This window comes from Acanthisitta chloris, unplaced genomic scaffold (assembly GCF_000695815.1).
Source record: "Acanthisitta chloris isolate BGI_N310 unplaced genomic scaffold, ASM69581v1 scaffold1830, whole genome shotgun sequence".
NCBI lineage: Eukaryota > Metazoa > Chordata > Aves > Passeriformes > Acanthisittidae > Acanthisitta > Acanthisitta chloris.
Genome location: NW_008649820.1, coordinates 50,307 through 65,312, shown reverse-complemented (window position 1 = coordinate 65,312; position 15,006 = coordinate 50,307). Strand labels below are relative to the sequence as shown.

Sequence of the window (15,006 nt, the reverse complement as noted above, 5' to 3'; positions counted from 1 at the left end):
ATGCCCTAGTGAACAGTCAACTCAAGGGAGAAAGTGGAAAAGGATAAGGAAAAATCCAATGTGACTGCTAGCAATGTAGGGAGAAACCAGCTTTGTGTTCATCATATGCAAATGGTGTGCCACACACTTAAACCAGCAAGCCAGAGAAACCATGTATTTTTCTCATTTTGCTTCTGGCAATCCTTCTTACTCATATACAGACACTGCAGAGTTCTAGAGTAACTGAACACATGACCACATGGAGCATCTGTACCCTACACAGCATGAAGGCCAAAAGTACATAGTCTAACAGCCCCCTCAGCCATGCCTAGCACTGGCATTCAGGATCAGAAGGAACAAGTGTCTTACATAGGACAGTTTTCACCACATCTGCTGAGCTTGTTGGAGAGTCTGAGCACAGGGCCAAGGCTCCCCACTCGGCAGCTAAGGAGGACAACAGGCTTAGAGGAGGATGGGAAAGACCTGATCTAGTTCAGTCTCTTGAGCACAGCTCAGACACCTGAGCTCACCCACTGTGACCTTGGATAAATCATTTAATCTCTCCTTTTGGCTTCTCCAGCTCCAGAAAAAGGCCACTAATAAACACTCAGAGGAGATTTCTAAGGATTAAGTGGTTATCATTTGCTAAAAGCTTGGAAGATGGAGAGTAGTGAGTGGCAGTATTATCTTTACAACAGTGACATTTTTCTATTTCCTGGCATTAATTTTAGATTTACAGTTATAGGCCATTTGCACTAATCTTTATGTTATGAACAGACACAATAAAATAAAAGTGTTTTATTTTTGACAAGCTGAGGAAAACTCACCGGACAGAATTTTTGAGCAAACGAACAGCTCCGCCATCATAGTTACATGATCCAATATGGGAAATCTCTTTCCCATGGTCATGTTGGATCCAGTAGAGCCTTGTGTCAACCAAATCTAGTGAGATGGCCTTTATTTTCTCTGTGGTTCTTAAAACATTTATTATGTGACTTCCACTGAGGGACACTTGGTGTATGCTGGAAACTGTATCATCTGAAGACCAAAATAACAGCCTGCAGGGAAGAGAGGCATGTTTAAAAACATAACAAAAACAAAGCAAAACATAACAAAAACCCACAAAAAATGCAACAAACAAACCCTACATTTGCAGGATCACTTTACTGCTACACACCCTTTGTTTAATTGCTCCTATGTACAGAATTTCTCAGTGTGGTACTAGAACTACTAGCACTACTAGAGATACTAGAAATTTCTCACATGTAGGTCAAGTAGGAATCAGCCCAGCTTAAACCATGAAGCACTATTGTCTGACTCTGCTTTGTTCAGCCATGAAGTCAGACAAAGAAACTGGAATAACCTCTCAAATCTATGGGGATCTCCTGCAGACTTGAGGAAAGGCAGGTCTTTGAGGCAGATCCGCACTGCCCTCTGCCTCTGGGAAGGAATCTATCTCCAGATTGATTCATTTTCTAGTTGAACACATCACTTCAGGGCTTAAGAACACAGTTTCTATTATTATTCTAATTTCTTTGTCTGTGCTGGCTGTAACAGCCAGACTATGCTGTTATTAAATTAAGACACAGTCAAAATACAGCTCCAACAGTTATGCACTGAAGCTACTTGTATGACAGGTTTTTCATGGATCAGAACCCTGATTTCCAATGTAAGTAAGGTTAACAACAGTTCTTTCAAAATAGCAAGTTATCCTTAATTCATGTGCATTTTATTTTTTAATGTTTGGGTTTAGATTCCTTCCTTGGGTTTCTCACAGACAAAAATTTCAAGATGCATCATTAGTTTGACTTATCACAAAATTGCAGAGTTTATATGTACAAAAAAATGCAGCATAAAACCACCTTCACTGTGTTATGTTAATTAATTGTTAAAGGCCCCAAATGTATTAGATCTCACTGGGAAGGGATTGTACTAAATCAATAGAAAGAATCAGCCTCTGCCTCACAGCTTTTCCTCACTGCTACATAATCTAAATTTATCAGAAGTATTAGGGTATAGGCAAAAACACATTTCCAGAAGGACAGCCCAATTTTATACTGTCATTTTTAAACAGTTCATTAATATTTGCTTGCATTTTTACAGCATCTGCTATTTAAGAAATTTCGCTCCTCTGTAAGTTTGGACAAATATGAGGATTCACTTTTTACAGATAAGGAAACTAAGAAACAAAGGTAGTTATAGTCTCTATGCAGAAGTTTTGCAAATCAGTGTAGGGATAGGATGTGATATAAACAGGAATACAGAATTCAAATCAAAATTAGAAAACAGCTTGAGTAACTGCCAGCCTCTGTTTTTCTTCAGTATCATCCCTTATCTTCTGATATTTCTAAACCATCATAAATTTAAAGCACTCTACAGCAATAGCCATATTATTGCTCCTAAAAAATCCTATCACTGCTAATATCCAGACATGTATTTTGATAAAAACTCTATTATTAGGGTATCACATAGACCTTCATTACTTAACAGTTGTGCACATTGTTAATGTTAGATTTAGTCCATATTTATGCCTGTGCACATAAATATACTGAGGGGTTTCATTCACTTTACGATAAAAACAGAGCCCTCAAGGGCTTTCATACAAGCTAATTGCCTTAAGGCATAGAAATGCTGTTAGACTTCTTGGAATTGCTTTCTGTCCAGTTTATTACTGGCTTACTGGCCTCCCCGTAAGCAATGAGTACAGCTTTTATTCACAGTGAATCACACCTAGGTGAATATCCACACTTGAGTCTCCCCAAACTTTCACATACATCCAGCAAATGCATCCCTATAATGTGATTTGTAATGTGTTTCATTGGCATTTGAGAGTGGATTTGAAGACTTGCGAATATTTCCAAGATTGATAAATGCTACATTGAAAAGTAAATCAGAAAAAACAAACAAACAAACAAAAAAACCCAAAAAACCCACAGAGACTGCTGTCCAGGCCTTTAAATCCTACTCAAATGGCAAGACTCCAAATAATATTAGTATTGCTACTATCATCAGAAGATAAGACTGCTGTCCAGGCCTTTAAATCCTATTCAAATGGCAAGACTCCAAATAATACTAGTATTGCTACTATCATCAGAAGATTGAACACTTTCATGATCGATTGATTTCTTTCTAGGAAAGAACACTTCAGCCTTAATATTAAAATAGGTTCACATACTGCTGAGCAACTTTAATGCATATAAGAACATGCTTTTGCTGTACAAAACAGAAGCGTCTCAAAGTCTCCTCAAGCTTTTTTTAGCAACTTTAAGTTGCTAGTAAGAGGTTTATGTGTAAAGAGAAATTATCATGGAGAAACCACCGTGATGATTCATAGTGATAACTCTTGATGAGCCTGGTCTCTCATGTAAACATGGTTCTCAGTGTAAACAACTTGAAGCTGAAAGAAGCATCTTTATGCTAAATTGCAACAGTAGATTCAAAACCAATATTCAGAACAACTGATAAAGAGACAGAAGAAAGTTGCCAAGGGAGGGGAAACCTTACTTTACTGCGTATAGTTCTGGTGTCTGCAACATAAGAAGGACATGGAACTGTTGGAGCAAGTGCAGAGGAGAGCCACAAAGTTGATAAGAAGACTGGAACACATTCCCTATGAAAACACAGGGGAACCTCAATTCATTCGACATCCTACCAGTTTGGTGCCAGGGCCAGGAAGAGATGCCCAGAGGGATCACAGGCCAGCAGGAGACCACCTGAAGGACAGCACAAAGGAATTCCAGCCAGTAAATTGGCTTCATCAGGGCCCCATTTAAATGCCTCTATGCAATTCCGTACAGCTTGGGGAATAAATAAGAGGAGTTAGAGATGTGTGCATGCCTGCAGGGTTGTGAAGTTGGGATGTCTCCTATGATTGGAGTGTTGGAATGAAACGATACGGGCTCTTTAACAAGGACAGGCAGAGGAGACAGGGAAGGGGTATTACCCTCTGTGTCAGTGACCAGCTGGAGAGCATGGAGCTCTGCTTGGGGATGGATAAGGACCCAACCAAGAGATTATGGGTCAGGATTAATAGGAGTGCAGGGTCAGGTGACATTATAGTGGGGGTCTGCTACAAGCTACCTGACTAGGAAGACTGAGTGGATGAGGCCTTCTGTAGGCAGATAGGAGCAGCCTCACATTCACAAACCCTGGTCCTCATGGGGGACTTCAACCACCCTGATATCTGTTGGAAGGACAACAAAGCAGGACATAAGCAGTCCAGAAGGTTCCTTGAATATGATAATAACTACCTTTTCCAAGGGATGGAGGAGGAGGAAGAGTGACTTACATCATCTACTGGGACTTGTGCAAAGCATTTGACACTATCCTGGACAACATCCTTGTCACTATACTGGACACACATGGATTTAATGGATGGAACACTCAGTGGATAAGGAATTAGCTGAATGGTCACACTCAAAGAGCTATGATCAATGATTCAATGCCCAGGTGGACAGGAGTGGCAAATGGTGTAGGAGTCAGTACTGGGACAAGTGCTATTAAACATCTTTGTCAGCAATATGAACAGTGGGATCAAGTGCTCCCTCAGCGAGTCTGTTGATGACACCAAGCTGTGTGGGGTGGTCAACACACTGGAGGGAAGGAATGCTATCCAGAAGTACCTTAACAGGCTTGAAAGGTGGGCCTGTGCAAACTACATGAAGTTCAACAAGGCCAAGTGCAAGGTCCTACACCTGGGTCAGCACAATCCCAAGCACAAATGTAGTGATAGGACAAGGGGCAATAGCATTAAACTGCAAGAGGGCAAGATTAGATTGGATATTAGGAAGAAATTCTTTACTGCAAGGGTGGTGAGACACTGGAACAGGTTACCCAGAGAAATTGTGGATGCCCTATCCCTGGAAGTGTTCAAGACCAGGTCGGATGGACTTGTGGATGGTTTCCCTGCCCATGGAATAGGGATTGGAACTAGAGGATATTTAAGGCCCCTTCCAACCCATTTCTATGATTCCATGAAATCACAATCATAGTACTCTTTATATTTGTATTCCATTTCAATGAAATTACTAACCCATTTAAAATTACCTTTGTTCAGCATCAATGGTAATCTTTGTGGGATGACCAACATCTCTTAGAAGAACTCTTCGTTTCTTCCCATTCATGTCTGTTGCTTCTATGGTTCCTTTCTGTCTATTTGCCCAAAGAATGCCTTGATTTATCCAGTCAATAGCAAACCCTGAAATGCCTTTGTCTACGTAACACAGCCTCTGCAAACAAAAAAAAACGACGATTGACAACAAGAGGCATCCTAATGATTACTCTAAACTTGGCTTGCATTATAGGGAAAAGAGTGCCAGACTGAAAAATTTTCATTTCGTTGTTTTGTCTTCTTCATTTTCTTTCAGACCTGTAGCTATTTCTCTTTCTAATTATTTTATCACTTTCATTTTGTCTTTGTACTTACACATGCCTTCCCTGAACTGAATGACTCCCTGTAAAAGGAGCAACTGTTTTGCACAAGAAATACACTGGACTAATATTTTATCTACAACTTCTTGCATTTGACACATTATGAAGCACCCAGACCTGTGCTAATACAGATGGAAGACTTCCTAACACACTGTTGAACCACAATCCTTAAAAATCAGTCAAAATAAAGCAGTGAAGACTCCACATGGCTACACAGACACTGTCAATCTCTGTCAAAGAAAAGGCTCTCAGAGCATTCAAGTTCAGCCACAACAGCCTGTCTGGCCTTCTTAATCAGCCAGATTCATGAACAGCACAGCTTTTTCTGAATAAAGGATGAAGAGCTAAAAGAAGCATTTATGCAACCATTGAAAACAATAAAAAGTTTGAGAAAAAATGAGCAGGAATTAAAGCACATTCTTCTCATAGCATTTGTGTCAGCTTTTGTTGCAATAATCTGGAAGACAAAGTTCCATAATGCCAGAGATTAATCAAAAAACTGGTAGAAACATTAATGTCTACAAAGCCTTAGTTTGTCTGAATTTTCTCTCCTTCATTTTTAACTCCCCTTCACTTGAAGCACAGAAAATACTAAATGTACTGTGGATGCCTGTAAAACAGCCTAGACTCAGGACCAGAACTATCATGACAGCAAAAATAAAGTACTAATCAATGAACACTAAACACAGAACTACCTAAAGAGCAGGTGGTTTCTATAGAGGGTTTTACACCTGCTACTTTGCAGAATTCCAGAGAACTGACTAATTTACCTCTTGTTTTGTCCCATTCAGGTGAATTCTTTGAAGCAGTTGCCTTTCAGAGTCTACCCAATACACTTTCTCTTCTATATAATGAAAATCCATAAGCGTTGACGGACCAGTATCAGCCACCAATCTTTCATGATTGGTCCCTTCATTGTCAATTCTAAAGATGGCATTTTCATGGCTAAAAAGTAGGAATGGTGCAGGGTCTGGTGTGGAGAAAACAAAAAGAGATCAAGTAATTGATAAGCACTGCATTTTTACTGCATTAAGTTCTCATGAGCAGTATACTCATCAAGGAGAAAGTTCAGGCTCTAACCATGTGCCTCATATTTTAATGATAACTTTCTAGACATATTACAGAGAACCAATAAGACATAAATATAATGGTTCTTTCACATTTTATGCTGAAATTTAGGTCAAAAATATGAGTCAAGAAACTGAGATTGCAGTGGCCATTACCACTAATCCAAAATCCCACAGCCCAGCCAGAGGTCCAAACAACTGCTGCATGCTTGCCAACTGAGACTGGAAAATTTTGCCATGGATGTGTGTCCCAGCTGAAGACCACTTCCAACTATTGTGCTATATCAATAATTCATCACAGAGAGGTGGCCTGGAGTGTCACTTTATCCAAAAAGGGAAATTGAAGCTCCCAAGACAAGGCTAAGGCAGAAATTCTTGTTCCGCAGAGAGCTGAAGGAAAACGAAAAACCTGTACTTAAAACTCCTACAGCTCAACTGCAACAACTCCTTCCAGACACAAACTGTATTCAAACTGAGTGAAAGGTAAGAGTATATCAGTAACTTAACATAAAATCTGTTAAAATGAAAGGTGCTCCAATTATGCTCCAAACTCTATAAAACCAATTAAGGTTGAAAGGGATGAGCAACTGGGATGGTCCCAATTGTCTTGATGCAGCTTTAAAACCAGGTGATAAGTATGGAAGTACAATCAATAGCTCATAATTACTGAGGCAGCTGATCACACTACTCCAGTTTTATCAAGTCCTCTTTCTTATATTTAGGGTGTCACTGTAGGTCAGGGTTAATATTGCCCAAGGAACTTTAGCTGCACTTCCAAACCACAAGGGTTTTCATTTAGATGACTTGAATATTACAAATATCTGTCAAGTGTGTAGCAAAGGAATTTTTATGTAATGAATCACGTCTTAGCCTTCATCTTAAAAATAGATTGAAAGAGGCAAAGGTAGCGAAATCTTGTGTACTGCTGTGGCTTCCTGGAAGTAGTAAGGATGGGATAAGAGAGTTTACAGTTCCAAGCACACAGAGAAGGCTAAACAGGAAGCAATTGTTTAGTTTTATTTGTTTGTTTTCATATGTTCATCTTTCCACCACCATATTTTTGACCTTTCCATTTACCCACACAGTAGAAGAGGCAGGTTTCTGATCAGTGAACCAGAGCACACCAGTCACTGTCCAGTGGGGAGAAGCAGGCATGTTTTCACTTTGAAAAATAATGCTAACTAAATCTCTAAAGCTCTTTTTCAGTCATCAAAAAAGAAAATGACCTTACCATTCACATAGCAAGACCGTTTGTCAATATCCAAAGAGTAGCCAGGCAAACAGGAGCAGATGTAGGACCCTGGAATATTGATACAGGTTTGGCCACAGGTTCCCAAACCGCCTTCAAGGCATTCATCAATATCTGAAACAGGTATTTGAAAAAGATAGGAAAATTCAGCTAGCAAAAGCAGCAAAGAAAGAGGAGAAAGAATGCCTTTGACATAGTTATCCAATAATAAACTGGTCACAAAATTCAATATTCCATCATTAAAAAATGAGATGAGGATGGCTCATTGTCATTTTCACAGTGATTCTGGTGGGTGACTTCATTATTTATTTGTTTGGACTATCCAGGGAAATTACCCTTGTCCCTAGTGTCTGGGCACTCTGGTCTCTAATTGCCCAAATAGAGGGAACAGGCTTCTCTTGATTTGTGTTATTATTTCCTATGCAAATGCTGCTTGCAGCTGCTTCCTTCTGTCTTCATCCCCTTTTCAACAGTAATAATTTTATCAAATTTACAACAAATTAACAGTCTTTGCAAAACAGCAAAGCAGCAAACAGACTGCCACAGCACTGAGTTCAACACTGAGCTCATTTTGCTTTGACTCAAATCTCAATCACACATACAAAACACTAAAACTCCCACTATATTCTCACAGCAACAAACCCAAACCAAGGCAACAAGCAAACTAATTAGAAACTGGGCTTTTAACAGGCAGATTAGGCTAGAGCCTTCAGGAATTAAAAGATATTTGACATATTTATGATGTATTATCAGGGCTTGAGGCAGTAACTATTAATTAAGTCCTAAATTAAAGAATTTATTTCTCAAAAAAAGATTACCACTGAGAAGCGTAGTTTACACTAAGGGGAAAAGAAATTAATCCCTTTGGTTGTACCATGGATAATTGTCCCACAAAACTGAGATAAAATTTAGTTCCTACTGAAAACAAATGCATCTGATAGTAACTTCCCAAGGTACTTGACATCTGGCAGTACCATATGCTGCTATATTTCTTGTACACTTTCTTGCTTGAACTACTGTGAGGGTTGCTCTAAGGAGCAGCTTTTTTCTTTCCCAACTTCTGTTTGATCTCAATGACTTTTGTTCTGGGTTTTATCACATGCAGGAATAAAGGAATCAACACATTTTGTTTTAAAGAGACACATTTGATTAAGTCACTAAAGGACATTGATTCATAACCAAAACTAGGTCTGTGAGTGTTCTGTGAGGATTCCTTAGTTTAAAGAAGGGCAGAAATGGCACCTTAACTACAAAGAACAGCAATTTAACCAACTTACAGAAGACTTTGAAAGAAACTTTCTCAGTAACTTTGAGAGAGATAAGCAACCAGATCTCTGATATCCCATGGTTCTGAAAACCTGTCTCCTCTAATTGCTTTCTGTGTCAGGTATCAAAGTTTTCAACAAGAATGTCAATGCTTTACAGCCACCTAATGTGTCTGTACAGATTAGGGAAAGTTTCTCTATTGTTTTCAGTTTTTCCACAACTTTATGTTGTGTATTATGCTCTGTAACAGCAGTATTTTGGCAATATATGAAACATAATCAGAGCACATGCAACTGATTTCTGTTGAACAGATTACTAAGGTAAATCAGAAGCATTTTCAGCAGCATAATTTCATTAAGTACTCTAATTCTAACCCACAATATTCTTCAAACAATCAGCTTTCAGGAGTGCATTTTCCTACATGTACTAGGATTGTACATTCCATTCTCCAAGGAATTAAAGGCATAACTCCTTCAAATCCCCTCTAGAAAGGTTTGACTGGCTTAGAAATGTATTGATGGGCTACAGAAACCATGAGCTCCAGGCCACCAGTTTAAAACTACCTACTTCTTGCTAACATTGCCTGGATGTCAATAAAACTAAAGAGCTCTTTGATAGCCCATATGGGAGGGCTTTGGTGACCTCAGCCCATTGTCCAGCTGCTGTCAGTATTAGACAGGAACACTGATAAACTGGGTTTCAAATAGAGTAACTGTCTGACTAAGCCAGACAGTTGACCTGAACTAGTCATCAGTACCACAGCAGGTGAGAGACTGTGTTGATAAAGGCTATCATGTAGTTTATGTTAGTCAATATACTTTTGTGACAATATTAGCTTGTTAAATATACCTGATGTTATTTCTCTGTAGGAATCACAGGTATGGGTGGCAAAGGCAACAGTTCAGATGTAAGATTGCTCAAGAGACAAGTTGGTTGATTAAGCAATGTGAAACACTGCTGACCTATTTTTCAGTCACAACAAAGAGCACATTAAATAAGAATATGAAAGACAGGCCTGACCTAGAGACTGTATGTGGAAGACTGCTTTCTCTGAGAAGTATTTGTGTTCACACTGAACAGAAAGCTGACTTCTTAGCACATTACTGGGCAAGAAAATTCAAATCACAACACATATAAGCACAACAGAAATTAATGACTGTGAGGAATAAAATTTCTTCTGTATATGGCAGTGGTCATCCTGTGTTGGCATGCTGCTTGCATTTCTCAGATATAGGTTGTTAAAAGATCCCAAAAAATTGGAATATGCATACAACAAGGATAAAAAGCCTGATTTGAGGGTAAAGGGAATTGCCTTTCTGTGAGACATTTAAAGGGCTCAGTCTGCTTAGATTATCAGAAAGAAGCTTGGAAGAAGGACTGATCACCGTAAATAAATACTTTCACTAAGAAAAAGTAGAATTTTTAGATGACACTATAATCTTTTTCAGGAACAATTGAACAAGGACTGTGGCTGAGAACTGAACCCAGAGAAATCAAATTTAGACATTAAATTCACATTTTTAACAGGAATTGTGATTCACTTAAGGAACCAGCTACCAAGAAAACCCCTTGTCCACATCAGTGGACATTCTAAAGTCAAAATCAGACTGGGAAGACATGCTTTAACCAAGCATGGGTTATTGAGCTACATACCAACACAACAGGACAATGATCTTTTAATTTACAGGATGGATTTTCCAGTTTTATATGACTGCACAAAACTGACTCTCCAAGAACAAGCACACTGATTGATCAGGCTGCAAGAATTTATACTGCATCCCCAGTAATTGTCCTTGAAGTGAAGATTTCAGGTTATCAGTCTGTCTATTTTCATCACCACCAAAGCTTACATATCCAGAATCACAGAATTGGTCAGACTGGAAGGCACCACAGTGGGTCATCTGATCCAACCTCGCTGCTCAAGTAGGATCTTCCTAGAGCACATGGCACAGGATTGTGTCCAGACAGTTCTTGGATATATCCAGGGACAACCCAACCTCTCTGGGCAATCTGTTCCAGTGCTCAGTGACTTGCACAGTCACCTTGTATTCAGCTGGAACTTCCTGTGCGTAAGTTTCTGTCCATTACCTCTTGTTTTATTGGTTTGCACCACTGAGAAGAACCCAGCTCTATCACCTTGGCACCCACCACTTTAGATACTCATATACATTAATGAGGTTCCCTCTCAGTCATCTCTTCTTGAGAGTGAACAGTTCCAGTGCTCAGTGACTTGCACAGTCACCTTGTATTCAGCTGGAACTTCCTGTGCGTAAGTTTCTGTCCATTACCTCTTGTTTTATTGGTTTGCACCACTGAGAAGAACCCAGCTCTATCACCTTGGCACCCACCACTTTAGATACTCATATACATTAATGAGGTTCCCTCTCAGTCATCTCTTCTTGAGAGTGAACAGGCCCAACTTCCTCAGCCTTCCCTCTTAAATGATGTGCTCCAGTCCCTTAATCATCTTTGTTGCCCTCCACTGGACCCACTCTAGGAGTTCCATGTTCCTCTTGTACTGAGAAGCCCAGAACTGAACACAATACTCCAGGTGTGGCTTCATGAGGGTTGCTTAGAGGGACAGAATCACCTCCTTCAACAGCAAAAGTATTGCTGGAAATACTTTTCCTCATGCATCTCAGGATTCCACTGGCCTCCCTGGCCACAAGGGCACACTAGACAGCTTGTTGTTCACCAGGACCTGCAGGTCCTTCTCAACAGAGCTACTATCCAGCTGGTCAGTGCCCAAGCTGTACTGGTATTTGGGGTTATTCCTCCCCAGGTGCAGAATCCTGCACTTTCCCTTGTTGAATTTCAGTTGGTTCTCCTCTGCCCATCTCTCCAACCTGTTGGGGTCCTTCTGAAGGGCAGCACAGCCCTCTGAGCTATTGGCAACTACTCCCTACTCAGCAAACTTGCTGAGAAGGCACTGTTCCCTCAGCCAAATCATTGATAAGTAAGTTAAACAATACTGAGCCCAGTATAGAATCCTGGGGGGCAATACTAGTGACAGGACTCCAACTAGAATCTGATCTAAGGCACTGATCACAACTCTCTGGGATCTGCTGCTCATCTAGTTCTAAATCTACCTCACTGTCCACTCATTCAACCCATTCTTCTTCAGTTTACCTATGAGGATGCTGTAGGACAGTGTCAAAAGACTTGCTGATCCCTTGCTATTAAATCACACACACACACTGCAAAGCAAGCCATCACCCCAGCTGAAGAATGGCTATAGTGGAAGAATAACTGCCCAATGCAAGACCAAGGACACAGCTGCAACAGACATCTTAGCCACGGGAGTATGGTCCTTCCAGAGGCAAACAGGAAGCTCCAAGAGACACAGTGCTATTGTGAAACATGCTGCACCACTGTGAATGTTTGGCTTTTATGGCATTAACAGTGGAAGAGGATCCTATGCTTAACACCCTCTCTTCTTTGCTTAAAGTGAAAAAAAAAAACACCTCACACCCAAACAACAACAATAAAAAAAAAACACAAGACAAAAGCAATCAAAAAAACTGTTTCTTAAGGTTTAGGAGAACTAGATCACAAAACTATCCATCAGGTGCAACTAGCAGTGCCTTCACCTAAACTTTTAGTGCCAAAGTGTGGAGTTGCATCCTGCTGTAGCTGTTTTACGTGTCCTGGCAACTACATCATGCAGTGGGAACTTTACCCTGTGAAAGAAATCGGCTTAGTGAACACAAAAGCTGTCTGCAGTGCCCTGACAGCCAGCCCTGAAAGGAAGAATGAGGTTCTGCTCAGTTCTCAAAGGCTTCTTTATGCAGAAAATGCCTTGAGAATCAGCAAAAACGATGAATCATGTCATCACGATGTTGGCAGCTCTCAATGACTTTGCATACAAATATACTACTTTATTGAGAGTCCTGAGAAAGGCTCTGGTTGCAGAAGGTTGAAGCATTAGTATGCCTGGCAGGGATACAGAGAAACCACAGTGAGCCAGAACTTGCATTTCATTATGCCCCCAAATACATACATTATATACATAATGTATATGTGCAGATAAACCCATTCAAATAATCTCACACAAATTTAGTTCCTGTGGGGTTGGACTGGGAGTAATTCAATACACTATATCTAGCCACAACAAGTCTTTTCCACAAGGTTGAACATGAAATTTCATCTGCGTTACGAAGAAAACAGCCCACCTCTTTTATATATTTTGTTTAAAGTGTGCAGGTTAAAGAACAGAACATAGCTAGAAATGGAAAAAAATGGGCCATAGCTCAGTATCTTTTCTCTCCAGTTTTAAATGAGGCTTAAAATACAACCTGATCACTCACAATTTTTAACAGGATAGAGGTGGTGAAGTGTTCACATGCTATGGTAAGAAATACAACAGGAATACAATAATGGTTATTAACTCTGTGACTCTTACAGCCACACAGAGATAGATGACTATATCACAGAGATGACTGCAAGAGAAAGCATATGATTTATCAAGTATAAAATAGAATCAAATTTAGAATTGAAATAAAATTTAGAGACCACTTGTATGCATCTTGAAGAGAAGGGGCAAAAAAGATCTCCAGGAACTTAACTTTAATTTTTTTTCCATTCTGGAATGGAAAAAAATTTTGGCTTTATCTTAGAAATAATTCTATGTGTAAATTAGTAACTATAAAGTGGACCTTTATTTCCTGGATCATGCAACTCTCAACATACTGTGATTGGCTTGCCTTTCAAAGATGAAGTTCATCTGGCTTCATCAAATGCTGTCATCCAGCTTCCCTTACAAGCAAATTTCAAATCAGATACTAGAAAGCAGTCAGATTTATTTAAATCAGAACACAAAATTTATAACTGCTATGTTCTACTGAGCAAAACAATGAGTCTTGCAGTATTAGTCATTGGCCCTGGAGTCTGCCCCTCAGGCCCCTTCAGGATTAAGAATCATGTGATGTGTGATGCCATTTCTTTCCTTTCTTTTAACATATTTGCCTCCTTCCTATTTTGATCCTAAGTTTTTACAGCTGAAGATAGTATTTGTCCAGATCAGCTGGATCCAATTTTCAGATAATTCATTGTGAGTCGTCTCATGAATTGGTCTGTGGCTTCAGTCCCATTCCTGACTACTATGTGGTAAAAATTATTTCAAGCATCTTTCCCCAAGGCAGTATAATAGGAAGTGAACTAGCTGGAAGACAACTAGTGAAACCAAGGAAACAAACACACCTTGACTGCATCTCTTCTGAAATGCAGGGGTATACAGTGGCATCTTATCAGGTTATCCCCATCATGACAGGGCTAGACAATGCAGTTCCCCATTTCATTGGCTCTTACTGCACCTTATGAGATGCTTGCAAAGAAAGGAAAGCAGTGAATTGATAAGGTTTTGGCATTTCATATTTCTCAGAATACAGCCAAGAATTTTTAACAGTGTGTGTTCAGAAGGCTGTATGAAGCAAAGTGAAGACAGGATTTAGCTAATTAAGGTGAATTTAAAGATGCAATACAAAGAGAAATAACTTAATATTCCTCATCTCCAGTACTCCATGGCAGGAGAGTGGTGAACAGTAAGAAAGATAGGAGGAAAGCTTAGACACAGAAAGAAGCACCTGACCAAAAGAGCTGACCTAGATAGCTGCAGTTGCCACCTTCAATTGCAGCCTGCAGCTCTGTAGGAATGTGCAGCATGTTAGCCCTGAAGAAGTGACAAGGGCTGATCAGTTAATGCCACAAGCTGGTAGAGATGTGCAGAGTTTAAGAACCTACAATTAGGCAGAACTTCAATAATGTGGGTTTTGTTTTGCATTCTTCCAAGACTTTATTACAATATTGTTGAGTTTTTTAAAATAGCTATCTTTCTTCACTTTTAAAGCTTGAAAGGTGAGTATTCAACGTCAGTCCTGAAACCAAAGTACACCTCCAGTCTTGCAGTATCCAGAGGATAATATATTTACCTAGGGTAGCCCAAGACTAACAGGTGTTAGTATCTACTCTAAAATTGATAATGCTAGGAGTTGCTCTAGGGGCTTCTTCAGATAAACA

At 39.7% G+C, this 15,006-nt stretch overlaps 1 protein-coding gene across 1 annotated transcript in view; it reads right to left on the bottom strand.

The window, feature by feature from the left end:
• Positions 1-15,006, bottom strand: part of LOC103800957 (pro-epidermal growth factor-like) — a gene marked incomplete at its 3' end in the record, with an annotated part of 29,505 nt that overhangs the window by 11,219 nt on the left and 3,280 nt on the right. The window contains exons 2-5 of the mRNA XM_009073387.1: positions 7,708-7,839; positions 6,180-6,379; positions 5,026-5,207; positions 807-1,037 (exon numbers count right to left, since the gene is read on the bottom strand). Coding sequence (XP_009071635.1) covers positions 807-1,037; positions 5,026-5,207; positions 6,180-6,379; positions 7,708-7,839 — 745 coding nt within the window. The remainder of the gene's footprint in view (positions 1-806; positions 1,038-5,025; positions 5,208-6,179; positions 6,380-7,707; positions 7,840-15,006) is intronic.